Source organism: Dendrobates tinctorius, unplaced genomic scaffold, assembly GCF_039654945.1.
Source record: "Dendrobates tinctorius isolate UK_male_01 unplaced genomic scaffold, ASM3965494v1 ptg000106l, whole genome shotgun sequence".
In the NCBI taxonomy this organism is placed as follows: domain Eukaryota; kingdom Metazoa; phylum Chordata; class Amphibia; order Anura; family Dendrobatidae; genus Dendrobates; species Dendrobates tinctorius.
The window spans coordinates 1,268,642-1,283,706 of NW_027361774.1; the positions used below are offsets into that span (position 1 = coordinate 1,268,642).

Sequence of the window (15,065 nt, forward strand, 5' to 3'; positions counted from 1 at the left end):
ACCTAACAGTTGCCTTGTCCATTCCATACTTAGTCATTTTTTCAATAAGGATTGTATGAGAGACTTTGTCAAATGCTTTGCTGAAGTCAAGATATACTATATCTACAGCATTTCCTTGATCCACCCAATTAGTAATACCATCATAGAAGGAAATTAAATTAGTCTGACATGACTTATTAGTTACAAACCCATGCTGACTCTGTTTAATCACTTCATTCTTATCCAGGTATTGACATACATGTTGTTTAATAATTTGTTCAAAGATCTTTCCTGGTATAGAAGTCAGACTCACCGGCCTATAGTTGCCTGGGTCCACCTTCTTCCCCTTTTTGAAGATAGGAACAACATTTGCTCTTCTCCAGTCTTCTGGGACTTCTCCTGTTCTCCAAGAATTTTCAAAGATTATGGAGAGGGGTTCAAAAATTTCTTCTGCTATCTCCTTCAGTACTCTGGGGTGTAATTCATCTGGACCTGGAGACTTGAATACATTTAGGTTAGCTAAGTGTTTCCTCACTATCTTTCTGTTTATAGATATCCTGGATTCTTCTATTCCCTTAATAGGACAGTGAATAACAGTTGATGTTACATTTCCTTTCTGAGAGAAAACAGATGCAAAATAGGAATTTAAAAGTTCAGCCTTCTCAACATCCTGTCTTACCATTTCATCATTTTCATCCTGTAAAAATCCTATAGCATCTTTGACTTTTCTTTTACTTTTGACATATCCCCAAAATCCTTTATTATTGCTTTTGACATCTCTTGCAAGCCTCAATTCATTTTCAGCTTTAGTAATCTGATTTGTGCCTTGCAGGTTCTGCAGACAGCATTATATTCTTCTTTAGATATGCCTCCTTCTTTCCATTTTATAAACATTTTTTGCTTCCTTTTTAGCATGTGCTTAAGTTCTGTGTTCATCCATCCTGGTTTCCTTAAATGCTTCCTATTCTTCCCTCTTTTCGGAATTGTTAACAACTGTGCTTTGAGAATTTCATTTTTCAAGATTTCCCATCCTTCCTGGACATTTTTGTCTTTAAGGATATCCAGCCATTGGATCCCTCCAATTCTCTTTCTGAATCCCTTAAAATCTGCCTTTCTGAAATCTAACCTTGACGTCTGAGTCTTCACAGGTCTTCCGCCTCTAGTTATCCAAAATTCTAAAATAGCATGGTCGCTACCTCCTAGGGTCCCAGCCACTTTTACCTCCTCAACCATTTCCTCCCTGTTTATAAGGATTAGATCCAAGGTAGCAGTTCCCCTTGTTTTCTCCTTTACCTTTTGGAAGATAAAGTTGTCAGCAAGAGAGGATAAGAATTTCCTTGACCTGTTAGTTTTGCCTGAGAGAGATTCCCAACAAATGTCTGGATAGTTGAAATCTCCCATGACAACTATGTCATATTTTTTGGAGAACTTGGCCATTTGATGCATAAAGAGTTCATCCATATCTTCAGCTTGCACAGGCGGCCTGTAGTAAATGCCTACAATGGTGTCCTTTCCATTGTTCTGTCCTTGTATTCTTACCCAAACAGTTTCCACAGAACTCCCAGTCTCTGAAGCTTCAATCTCTGTGCAGATATACGCATTTCTAACATACAATGCGACACCCTCTCCTCGTTTATCAAGTCTGTTTCTTGCAAATAAGTTGTATCCTTCTAGTCTTGTATTCCAATCATGTGTATTGTCCCACCAAGTTTCAGTGATTCCAATGACATCATATTTCTTTTCCTGTGTTAGTAGTTCCAATTCTCCTTGTTTGTTGCCCATGCTTTGTGCATTAGTATAGAAACATTTTAGTTTGTGATTGGTTTCTCTTTCTCCAATATTTTTTTTAATTAGATTCTTTCGTCTTTGTTCTTCCTTTCCACTTCTAATAGCAGAGTTCTCAGTAGCATTTGTCAGGTGTATGGCTTTTTCTGGTCTTTTGCTTCCCTTCCCATGTTGTTCTAGTTTAAAGCTCTCCTTACAAGTGTAGCAAGGCGACTTCCAAATACCTGCTTTCCAGTCTTCGTAAGGTGCACCCCATCTCTAGCAAGTAGTCCATCGTATAAGTAGTTCACTCCGTGATCCAGAAATCCAAATCGTTGCTGACTTAGTATACCCAAGTCTTTTTCACATGTGCTGTCACTTAGCCCTATTCCTCCCATTCTGTATATGCTTTTTTCATTTTTATTGCCCAGATGTAGTACTTTGCATTTCTCCCTGTTAAAAACCATTCTGTTAGTTGCTGCCCACTTCTCTAGTTTATTTATATCTTTTTGAATCCTCTCTCTTCTCTAGTATTAGCTATCCCTCCTAGCTTTGTGTCATCAGCAAATTTAATCAGTTTACCCTCAATTCCTTCATCTAAATCAATGATAAAGATGTTGAACAATACAGGGCCCAGGACAGAGCCCTGTGGTACCCCACTTGAGACATTCTTCCAACTGGATGTGCAGCCATTTACGACCACTCTTTGGGTCCGATCACTAAGCCAGTTATGAATCCACCTAACAGTTGCCTTGTCCATTCCATACTTAGTCATTTTTTCAATAAGGATTGTATGAGAGACTTTGTCAAATGCTTTGCTGAAGTCAAGATATACTATATCTACAGCATTTCCTTGATCCACCCAATCAGTGATTCCGTCATAGAAGGAAATTAAGTTAGTCTGACATGACTTATTAGTTACAAACCCATGCTGACTCTGTTTAATCACTTCATTCTTATCCAGGTACTGACATACATGTTGTTTAATAATTTGTTCAAAGATCTTTCCTGGTATAGAAGTCAGACTCACCGGCCTATAGTTGCCTGGGTCCACCTTCTTCCCCTTTTTGAAGATAGGAACAACATTTGCTCTTCTCCAGTCTTCTGGGACTTCTCCTGTTCTCCAAGAATTTTCAAAGATTATGGAGAGGGGTTCAAAAATTTCTTCTGCTATCTCCTTCAGTACTCTGGGGTGTAATTCATCTGGACCTGGAGACTTGAATTCATTTAGGTTAGCAAAGTGTTTCCTCACTATCTTTCTGTTTATAGATATCCTGGATTCTTCTATTCCCTTAATAGGACAGTGAAGAACAGTTGATGTTACATTTCCTTTCTGAGAGAAAACAGATGCAAAATAGGAATTTAAAAGTTCGGCCTTCTCAACATCCTGTCTTACCATTTCATCATTTTCATCCTGTAAAAATCCTATAGCATCTTTGACTTTTCTTTTACTTTTGACATATCCCCAAAATCCTTTATTATTGCTTTTGACATCTCTTGCAAGCCTCAATTCATTTTCAGCTTTAGCTAATCTGATTTGTGCCCTGCAGGTTCTGCAGACAGCATTATATTCTTCTTTAGATATGCCTCCCTCTTTCCATTTTATAAACATTTTTTTCTTCCTTTTTAGCATGTGCTTAAGTTCTGTGTTCATCCATCCTGGTTTCCTTAAATGCTTCCTATTCTTCCCTCTTTTCGGAATTGTTAACAACTGTGCTTTGAGAATTTCATTCCATTACTGACCTACTGCCAAAGTGGTCATGCTGAAGGATGTTGCAGACAGCAGATCGCTCTCCACGGCATCTCCAGACTCTGCCACGTCTGTCACATGTGCTCAGTGTGAACCTGCTTTCATCTGTGAAGAGCACAGGGCACCAGTGGCGGACTTGCCAATCCTGGTGTTCTGTGGCAAATGCCAAGCGTCTTGCACGGTGTTGGGCTGTGAGCACAACCACCATCTGTGGATGTCGGGCACTCAGACCATCCTCATGGAGTTGGTTTTTAACCATTTGTGCAGACACATGCACATTTGTGGCCTGCTGGAGGTCATTTTGCAGGGCCCTGGCAGTGCTCCTCATGTTCCTCCTTGCACAAAGGCTGAGGTAACGGTCCTGCTGCTGGGTTGTTGCCCTCCTACAGCACCCTCCACATCTCCTGGTGTACTGGCCTGTCTCCTGGTAGCGCCTTCAGCTTCTAGACACTACGCTGACAGACACAGCAAACCTTCTTGCCACAGCTCGCATTGATGTGACATCCTGGATGAGCTGCACTACCTGAGCCACTTGTGTGGGTTGTAGAGTCCGTCTCATGCTACCATGAGTGTGAAAGCACAACCAACATTCAAAAGTGACCAAAACATCAGCCAGAAAGCATTGGTACCGAGATGTGGTCTGTGGTCCCCACCTGCAGAACCACTCCTTTATTGAGGGTGTCTTGATAATTGCCAATAATTTCCATCTGTTGTCTATTCCATTTGCACAACAGCATGTGAAATTGATTGTCAATCAGTGTTGCTTCCTAAGTGGACAGTTTGATTTTGCAGAAGTTTGATTTACTTGGAGCTATATTCTGTTGTTTAAGTGTTCCCTTTAATTTTCTGAGCAGTGTATATACTTCGTAAGTTTATAAGCCCCTCCAGTGTCAGGAATAGATAGTATGTGAAAATACCGTATATACCACTCAGGGAACACTTTACTTTCAGAGATAATTTCCATATTCATACTAAATGATGGCACAGATGTTCCAGACATTATGGTTGCACATATCCCTAGTCTTTATAATAATATTGCACTCATTCCCTGACAGACTGCAGCATGGCCATTAGTTAGAAGCTGCTAATGATCTTTGGAGCAGGTAAGTTTTCCCTGAGTGGTACATATTGGGCCGTCTGAAAACTGAGTTTAGTCTAGGACAATTTGTCTGCACTACTAATTAACAGCAGTTACATTACCAAACTAGGGCAGTCCCTATAATAATAATAATAATAATAATAAATTTTATTTTTATAGCGCCGACATATTCCGCAGCACTTTACATTTCAGAGGGGATTCGTACAGACAATAGACATTACAGCATAACAATAATCATACAGTAGATTATAACAAATACCAAGAGGAAAGAGGGCCCTGCTCGCAAGCTTACAGTCTATGAGGAAAGAGGGAGACACGAAAGGTGGGTGGTAACAGTTGCCCTGATTGTATGGACCAGCCATAATGTTAAGTGTGTGACAGTACAGACACAGAGGGCTAATGGATGCATAAAGCATGTGGGAACATGATGCGAGGAACCTGGTTATGGTAAAACTTTTGGCTGTGCCACACAGGGATAGATTAGGTTAATGTGTTGAGGCGATAGGCCAGTCTGAATAAATGCGTTTTTAGGGCACGCTTAAAATTGTGGGGATTGGGGACTAATCGTTTTGACCTGGGAAGTGCATTCCAAAGAATTGGCGCGGCACGTGTAAAGTCTTGGAGACGGGAGTGGGAGGTTCTGACTATTGAGGATACCAACCTCAGGTCATCAGCAGAACGGAGGGCGCGGGTAGGGTGGTAGACTGAAACAAGGGAGGAGATGTAGGGTGGTGCTGAGCCATGGAGGGCTTTGTGGGTGAGGGTAATAAGTTTATACTGAATTCTGGAGTGGATGGGTAGCCAGTGTATATAGGAGAAAAACACAACAATTATACTGTATTGTCACATACTATCTATTCCTGACACTGGAGGGGCTTATAAACTTACGAATTATACAGTTTGAAGCCTGGGATCTGCCAATATGTGGCTAGTTTTCTGACTGTTTCGGATAACATGATACATGATTTTAGTTTTTTTGTCTAGTCTCGCTTAAATATAGGTCAATATTAAATAGTCTCCTGATGAGTCGCCTTTTGTGAGGACGATGAAACCCGTTGACATGAGAGTCTAGGAGAGTGAGTGTGTATACGTCACCTCACCCTGTATACTGAGATGTGGGGTATATGCTTTTTCTATTGGTCACCTACTGACTGACCTTCAGGGGGTCAATTATGGGTATAGATTTACATTTGGAATTAATAAAGTTTAGTTTTATCCTTTTTTTAGCAAACATGAGGAATGACAAGAAACAACCCATTTATGAAGATTCAATTTTGGCTAAAACTATTCCAACATTATGAACATAAAAAAGGCTTCTCCCCTATGTGACATCTCTAATGTTTATTAACAGTTGATTTCCAAGTAAAATATTTCCCACATTAAGAAAATGAAAAAGGCTTCTCCTCTGTGTGACTGCTCTGATGTCTAACAAGAAGCGCTTTCCGGTTAAAATATTTCCCACATTCTGAACAGGAAAAAGGCTTCTCTCCTGTGTGGGTTCTTTGGTGTTCATCAAGATTCCCTTTCCGGTTAAAACATTTCCCACATTCTGAACAGGAAAAAGGCTTCTCTCCTGTGTGAGTTCTATGGTGATCAACCAAACTTTGCTTCCAGTTAAAACATTTCCCACATTCTGAACATTTAAAAGGCTTCTCCCCCGTGTGAGTTCTCTGATGTCTAACAAGAATCACTTTCCGGCTAAAATATTTCCCACATTCTGAACAGGAAAAAGGCTTCTCCCCTGTGTGAGTTCTATGGTGATTAACCAAATTTGATTTCTCATTAAAACATTTCCCACATTCTGAACAGGAAAAAGGCTTCTCCCCTGTGTGCGTTCTGTGGTGTGTAACAAAATGAGATTTCTCATTAAAACATTTCCCACATTCTGAACAGGAAAAAGGCTTCTCCCCTGTGTGCATTCTGTGGTGTGTAACAAAATGAGATTTCTCATTAAAACATTTCCCACATTCTGAACAGGAAAAAGGCTTCTCGCCTGTGTGAGTTCTATGGTGAGTAACAAAATTTGATTTACGTGCAAAACATTTCCCACATTCTGAACATGAAAAAGGCTTCTCCCCTGTGTGAGTTCTATGGTGAGTAACAAGCAGTGATTTACATGCAAAATACTTCCCACATTCTGAACATGAAAAAGGCTTCTCCCCTGTGTGAGTTCTATGGTGAGTAACAAGCAGTGATTTATGTGAAAAACACTTCCCACATTCTGAACATGAAAAAGGCTTCTCCCCTGTGTGAGTTCTATGGTGAGTAACAAGCCGTGATTTACGTGCAAAACACTTCCCACATTCTGAACATGAAAAAGGCTTCTCCCCTGTGTGAGTTCTATGGTGTATAACAAAATGTGATTTATGTGCAAAACATTTCCCACATTCTGAACAGGAAAAAGGCTTCTTTGCTAAAGGAGCAGTTTGTTTTTTAATGCCTCTTTTGTGACTTTGATTTTCCTTAGTAGTCAGTAATGAATCAGGAGATGGGACCTGTTTCATAGGATCAGATGACAGATCTTTGCTGTGAATGGATGATGATATATCTGGAGTAATGGCATTCACTTCAGTTGTATCTTGTAGGATCTCAAGATCATCAGATTTAAAAATTGAAGATGTCAGCTGTCCCTCTGATCTCCTGGTACAGTCATCTGCTAAGATAAAAAAAACAATTATTTTTAATAAAATATCCTTGAGTTTTATATTTTTGAACACTTCTACTTAAACTGTCCATAAAAATGGCAAGCTATGTAAAAAAGTTTAATTATTTACCAAGACAATGACAGTTCACAGTCTAATAGAAAACCTTGTTGGATGGACCAGTAGTGTGTGGTGTTCAACTGTTGGTTCATTCTGCCTCCCAAATATCGAATAAAAAGAAACCAATCAATGTTATGTAGGCGAAAATAATACCAATTCTCATCTCACAAAAAACAAGTCCCCACTCAGGTCCATCATTTGTCAATGGAAAAACAGATAAGGCAGGTTAGAGTTAATGCCAGTGGCGTATCTAGGGGGGGGCAGCCGGGGCAGTTGCCCCGGGCGCAGCCAGCAGGGGGGTGCAGTCGGGCCGCCTAATGCAGCGGTCCGCAGTGTCCTCCCTGTCGGCTGCGTTCTGCCGCCCCCCGGCCTGGGAGTCGGCGGTTCTCTGTGTCAGCTGTCAAGCTGACAGCCGGCGCAGAGAAGGAGGCCGTGCCGTCTCCCAGGGAGCAATTGTACTGGCGTCTATACAGACGCCTGTACAATTGAAGCTCTGACCGCCGGGCCAGAGCGACGTCAGCATCGTGATCAGGTCATGTGATCACGCTGCTGACGTCACTCCCCGGTGCCCAAAGGAAACGCTGGTGGTAAGTGTGCTCCTCTGTGGAGCTGAAGAACCACCGAAGATGGGAGATGAGGGGGAGTTAATGAGTGGAGATGGGGGGGATTTGTAGAGGGGATGGCGGTTAATGTGTGGGGGTATTTAGAGTGGGGATGGGGGTTAATGTGTGTGGGGTTAATGAGTGGGGATGCCATGGGGTTAATGTGTGGGGGGATTTGGAGTGGAGATGGGGGTTATTTAATGTGATGGGGGTTAATGAGTGGGGATTGGGTTAATGTGTGCGGGGGTTAATGAATGGGGATGGGGGTTAATGTATGGGGGCGTTAATGAGTGGGGTTGGGGTTAATGTGTGGGGGTATTTGGAGTGCTGATGGGGGTTATTTAATGTGATGGGGGTTAATGAGTGTGGATTGGGTTAATGTGTGCGGGGGTTAATGAATGGGGATGGGGATTAATGTGTGGGGGCGTTAATGAGTGGGGATGGGGTTAATGTGTGGGGGTATTTGGAGTGCAGATGGTTATTTAATGTCTGGGGGGATTTGGAGTGGTGATGGTGTTAATGAGTGGGGATTGGGTTAATGTGTGTGGGGGTTAATGAATGGGGATGGGGGTTAATGTATGGGGGCGTTAATGAGTGGGGTTGGGGTTAATGTGCGGGGGTATTTGGAGTGCTGATGGGGGTTAATGAGTGGGGATTGGGTTAATGTGTGGGGGGATTTGGAGTGCGGATGGGGGGTTATTTAATGTGTGGGGGATTTGGAATGGGGATGGGGGTACTTAATGTATGTGGGGGATTGGGGATGGGGGATTTAATGTGTGGGGAGATTTGAGGACACAAAATAAAGAGTATGTATGAGGAAACAGTATGGGGGTTGGGTGCAGACAGTAAGGGGAGCGAATGGGTTAATGTATGTGGATGGACACAGTATGGGGAGTCGGGGATATGTGTGAGCAGACAGTATAGCGAGTGAGGGGGTAAATATATGAGGAGACAGTATGGTGAACAGGTGGGATGCTAGAGGGGAATAGTGTGAGGTGACAGTATATTGCAGATATTTTTATTTAGGAGCTTTATAATGACACTTCTATCTTTAAGGGCGTCATGTGGAGATTTGCTGCAGAAGACCGGAGAAGATGGAAGTCTGCAGAGATGAGATGTGGATGAGAAAACTCATCATGGGGTCTGGACAAGATGAAGAAAAGGAGACCGACTGCAGAGACGACGTCATCTATAAGGTACTTGGATGTAAATGTTATTTGTGATACTGACTAATTCTCATGTTTTTATTTGTTAGGAACATTAAAGGGGTTGTCCAGGTTTGTGCTGAGTCTTCAGACATTCTATGTGACTGCAGACTTCTGAATTCTCACAGTGCTCACTGAACGCTGTCAGGATTCTCTCGTGCCGGTAATTTACATACATTCGGTCACATGCTGACTAGACATGTGTGGCCTCACTCAATGAAAATGAACAGAGCGAGGCCGGGCACGTCTAGTCGGAATGTGGCCAGAAGTATATAAATCACATACTTGTGCTGACATGACTGTACATCGGCAAGTGAGAATCCTAAAAGTGTGCAGTGCATTCATTGTGAGAATTCAGAAGCTGCAGTGTCAGGATTCAGCTCTGCAGGTTCCCGTGTCATCACACGGACACTTCACTCATATGCGACTCTCATACTTATGGTCCTGTGACAACGAGCTTCTCTTCCTGCTTCTCTCAGTTTTTTACTGAACATTGAGAGCATTAGGAGGAGCAGCTCGTGGGTACATGGCTAAGTGTGCAAGTCGCATATGTACTTGGGGGGGGGCGCCGAACCGAATTCTTGCCCCGGGTGCCAGAAAGCCTAGATACGCCTCTGGTTAATGCTATAGTTAGGATTACTGATATGCTAAAGTTAGGGTTAGGGTTTATTCTAAAGTTAGGGTTAGGCTAAAGAATTTTGCTTTTCTCAATTGTCTCCCCATTAATTTGGTCACATCAGTCATGTCAGAGTTTTCTATTTCCAGGAAAAAAAAATAAAAATGAATAAAATGGCCGGTCAGTTTCATGGTGCAGAGGAGGCTTATGCGCTTTTATGTTCTGACAGTGAAGAAAGTGCAGTGTCAGATGGCGATGTGGATTTCGAGGGCTTTAGTAGCAGCGACAGTGATAACTCAGAAATGAGCAGTGATTCTGGTCCATCCTCACACACAAGGACCAGTACAACAAGAAGGACAAATAGCGCTTCTGGAGAAATGTCTCCAACTCAGGGAACAATGCCCAGTACTAGCGCTGTCCCTAGTGCTTGTGAATTGGCGCACACCAATGTCCAAGGGGCTTTGCCTCTTGATGTAGCATTTCCCAGATGGGAGGCTTCGGATTCGGCTACTCCATTCATCCCTAATTTTAATGCCATTCCTGGTATAAATGTGGAGGTGGAAAAATTTGCACCAATTATTTTTTTAATTTGTTTCTGACAGATAGCTTGCTAGAGCATATTGTCCTACAAATTTATATGTGTCCCAATTCATCAGCCAGAATCCACGATCCTATTGTGCTAGGTCACATTTATGGACACCAACTAATGTCCTAGAAATGAAAACATTTTAGGACTTACATTCGCTATGGGGCTTGTTAAAGAAATGAGCATTCGGTCCTATTGGTCCAACCACCCTGTTCAAGCCACCCCTATGTTTTCTTCTGTTCTTCTTAGGACCTGTTATGAAGGCTTTTCGCATTTATGAGGGGAAAGACAGCCAACTAAATCCACCAGGATGCCCTACTTATCTGGGGACATCTGGAAAAATCGTTTGGGAGCTGATAACTCCATTTTTACAATAAGGCTACAATCTGTATGTTGAGAACTACTACACCAGTATACCCCTAATTAAAAGTTTGGTTGAACATAACATAGGGGCTTGTGGGACCATTCGCAAAAACCATCAGGGGTTTCCACGATCATTGGTCAAAAAAAAGTTCTGAAAGGGGCAGTCAGGGGCTTTACACAATGGAGAGCTGCTTGCCCTTAAGTATAAGGATAAAAAAGATATCTTTATCCTGAGCTCGATCCACACAGATGCCACAAGGGCCACTGCAGACCAACAGGGATCCACTACTCCAAAACCTGTGTCTGACATTGACTACCACAAATATATGGGGTGTGGACCTTGCAGATCAGGTTCTACAGCCATACCAGGTATCAAGAAAATCATAGATCTGGTATAAAAAGTTAGTCATGTATTTGTTTCAGGTGGCCACATATAATTCTTTTGTGTTATACAAAAAAGCCGGAAATGCAGATACTTTCCTTGATTATCAGGAAAAGGTCACTGAAAATCTTGTTTTTAAAAATTTTGTCCCCGCCAATCCTTTAGAATGTGAAGATATCAGAAGACTCACTGAGCGACATTTTATTGCACTCATCCCAGTAACTGAAACAAGAAAGAACCCCCAGAGAAGATGTCGTGTATGAGAGAGGAATGAGGCATGATCCCCGCTATTATTACCCACAATGCCCATCACTGCCAGCCTTATGCCTCCATGACGGCTTTACAATCTTCCACACAGAACCACGTTTTTGAACTGTTTTGACATTCAAGCATTTGGTTTATTTAGTGACAGACACATTTGAGTAGAGCTGACTTAAAGGGAATCTGTCCCCCTTTTTTGAGATATCCTATAATGATATCTTTCAATTGTGTGTCACCTAAGGATTCTCTTAGTACTTTTGCTTCCCCCTGACCCCGCACCTTTCATGCATAAATTCCTTGTTTATATCGGTTCAGATGTATGTAAACTGCCGCTGTCCGGTCCGCTGGGCGGGGCTTATTCACCTGCTCCCCCCTCCCTGTCTTGCTCTACACATTTCTTTTTGTGTAGAGCAAGACAGGGAGGGGGGAGAAGTTGAATAAGCCCCGCCCAGCGGACCGGACAGCGGCAGTTTACATACATCTGAACCGATATAAGAAAGGTATTTATGTATGAAAGGTGCGGGGTCAGGGGGAAGCAAAAGTACTAAGAGAATCCTTAGGTGACACACAATTGAAAGATATCATTATAGGATATCTCAAAAAAGGGGGACAGATTCCCTTTAACAATTTCCAGGGGTAGGTGGGGTTAGAGGTCTCCAGAGACACAAGCTGGGCACAATATGTTATTGTGAGGCTTAGAAAAAAATTACATCCAGCAAAATGTCACCAGTGATGACGGCGCCTGCACAGTAGCGTCTATAAGTAAGACACAGAGGCTACTGGACAGGGGCCGCTGGTGACATTTTGCTGGATGTATTTTTTTTCTAAGGCCGGGGTCACACTAACCGACGCAAAATACGGTCAGTATTTTACATGCGTAATACGGCTGAATGACCCCTAAATAGTGCTCCGTATGTCATCTGTAATCAAGGTGTGGTTGCGTATTTTGCGCATGTAAGCATCCGTATGGCGAGATTTTCTCGCAGGCTTGCAAAATGGACATATAATGGAGCCCTATGACAGGGTTTCTAACAGAAACCAAAGAATAGATATATACTCATAGAATGCATATATATATATATATGTGTGTGTCTCAATGACATGTGTGTATATATATATATATATAATGTATTCTATGTGTCTATATCTATTCTTTGGTTTCTTTATTAAACCTGTCAGTGTGATTTTACTGTATAGCGCACTGAATTGCCGGCTTTTCTAAAAGACACCGGGTGCGTATTTCTCGCAAGTCACATGTGTGGTCCGTGTGTAATCCGTATTTTTTGCGCACCCATAGACTTGCATTGGCGTATTACGGCCGTAGTACGCTGACAATCGCAGCATGCTGTGATTGGCACGGAGCGTAGAATACGGATGAGAAATATACGGCTGGTGCGAGGGACCCCATAGAGAATCATTGGTCCGCGTCTAATGCGTGCTTTTAGTGCCTCTCACTCGGCCGTATTCCTCGCCAGTGTGACCCCGGCCTAACCCCACAATAGCCACAATATTATAGGCATTATCAACAATAATATCAATGCTATTATATGCATTATGTAATAATGGGGGCAGGTCAGTGAGGGGTCAGCGACCTGTCATAAGCCAATACAGATGAATATGTAATCAGAGCACCACATAAAGCCCCGCCCACAGCCCCGCCCACAGCCCCGCCCCAGAGCACGAGAATCTCATTACTGAAAACTACAAATACAGATTACACAACAGTAAACCAGAGTTGCCCTCATTTATGGTGGACCATTGGAGCTATTATGAATCCTGACCAGAAGATCAGAGAAAATAATATTGCTCCCCATTTCAGGAGAGATTGTGCAGTAATCTGAATTCCTTAGGATCAAAAACAATGTAATGTATGACGTGGAGTGACTCCATGACACCAGGGCTGGAGCCAACACATCTCCTGCAGGCAGGAATAAATGTATATTACAGCCATCAGCCACGCACAGCTTAGAGATCTATCATGGCACAGGTGGAATGTTTGTCCTGGAGATTATCACAATCCTCCTTGAAGTTAGTTGGTTTTAATACAAATTGGAAAGTCAGGATAAAGGGAAACTCTGCTGTTATTGTGCAGAAATCCACACTTGGCCTCACTGCACATTTACTGTTGTCGCTCATAAAAGGGAAGTTTGGCCAGAAAGACTGGACCTGGTCTTGTAGGGACCATGAGACATTCAGCAGCACAGAAGGGAGAGAAGATTCATCCGATAAGATCTCAGGGATCTAGGAAGCCAACAGCATCATTACCCTCCGCTTTCTCTTACAGGCCCAGCATAAGATTTTTCTACAAGTGATTTTCTATCTTGTCAGCACATTCTACAAACGCTGTCATTTGGCTTTATAGTTACAGATCTGGGCAGGTAACGGTCAGCGTCTCCTAATGTGAAGGAGAGAATGGCTAATGAAATCAATTATTAAACCTTATATACAGTAAGTCAGTTCAGATATGGTGTACCAAGATGGCGTCTGTGTCTTCAGACAACACCCTGGAAGGAATCCTTGGAATGCAGAAGCTGAGATACTGGATACCATATATGGAAGTGAAGCTGAAATGGACCTATCATAGACTGACACTGGCTACTCAGGAGATTGTGTGACACCCATTTCCTGTCTCTGTCTTGAGAATAAACTTCAGTTGTGTGCAAGCCTTTACTGAGAAAGGAGTAGACATCTAACTCTGTGTTCGGTGTGACTCTTTAAGCGCGCACTCGGCCTATATTGGGTCAGGTACAAGCAATCATATAGATCTCGCTTTAAGGGATCACCCTCACACCCTCAAGCGTGGAAGGTTTTTCACATCTAATATAACGATTTCATTGGACTTTCCAAAAATAAGGAAGCTTTTCCTGTTCCATCGTTCAGTCCATATGTAAGGTGTCCGCTTCCACGCTTGAAGGTTCATTTTAGTATGAGTTCTTATCCACTCAGTGAAAGTCGGCATTTTTTCACTCTCTCTCTTTTTATCTTTTTCTTTTCTTGTTAATTGAATTTGTCTCTATAAATGAATACACCATTTATGTCCTCAGTTAATAATTGTTTTATTGTACATTTTTATGTGGTACAAGCCATGTGAACCGTTAACCCTGTAACGACTATGAACTTTGACACTGTGTCATCTGATCTGTTGGCGCTCGTTTTTTTGAATCCCAGCATCCTGTCTCAACTATATATATGTGTGATGCCTGTACATACTGTGTGGTATTTCCTGATGAAGGGGGCATGAGACCACCAAAACGCGTAGAATAAACCACTGTGAATCTTTGACATCGATCTCCTGGAATACTTTCTTGCGGCAGCGCAGAATATAACTACAAATTCCCCTGAATATGTGATACCTGCTATAAGGACACAGTGCAAGTGTACCATAAGGAAAATGCCCCCAAGGCTGCAGAGAGATCAAGAACGGCAACTTACCAGGGAGGGGAAGGAGAGGAGAGCCAAGCGTTGGAACCCCCGACACGCATTTCGCGACGTCCCCCGCCGCTTTATCAAGGAGGAGATAGTGGAGTTTTTGTACTATTGGTATTTAATAAAATGATTTTGATATTTTTTATATTAAAATGACTGCATGCTCCTTTGCTTCCCCTGGTATCTAATCCCAGGTGGTAGGTGGATCCTCCAGGTTGTAAGTTCTATAGAAAAGGGCTTTCATTGCCCAAAGTCATTTGAACAGTTTTG

The 15,065-nt window shown here is 42.4% G+C and overlaps 1 protein-coding gene across 2 annotated transcripts in view; it reads right to left on the reverse strand.

Moving 5' to 3' along the window:
* Nucleotides 1-5,914: 5,914 nt before the first annotated feature.
* The window catches only part of LOC141100558 (uncharacterized), a 106,825-nt gene continuing 97,674 nt past the window's right edge, over nt 5,915-15,065 (reverse strand). For both annotated transcript variants that reach the window (XM_073589117.1, XM_073589118.1), the window contains exon 3: nt 5,915-7,248. In XM_073589117.1, coding sequence (XP_073445218.1) covers nt 5,972-7,096 — 1,125 coding nt within the window. In that variant the 5' untranslated portion in view covers nt 7,097-7,248 and the 3' untranslated portion in view covers nt 5,915-5,971. The remainder of the gene's footprint in view (nt 7,249-15,065) is intronic.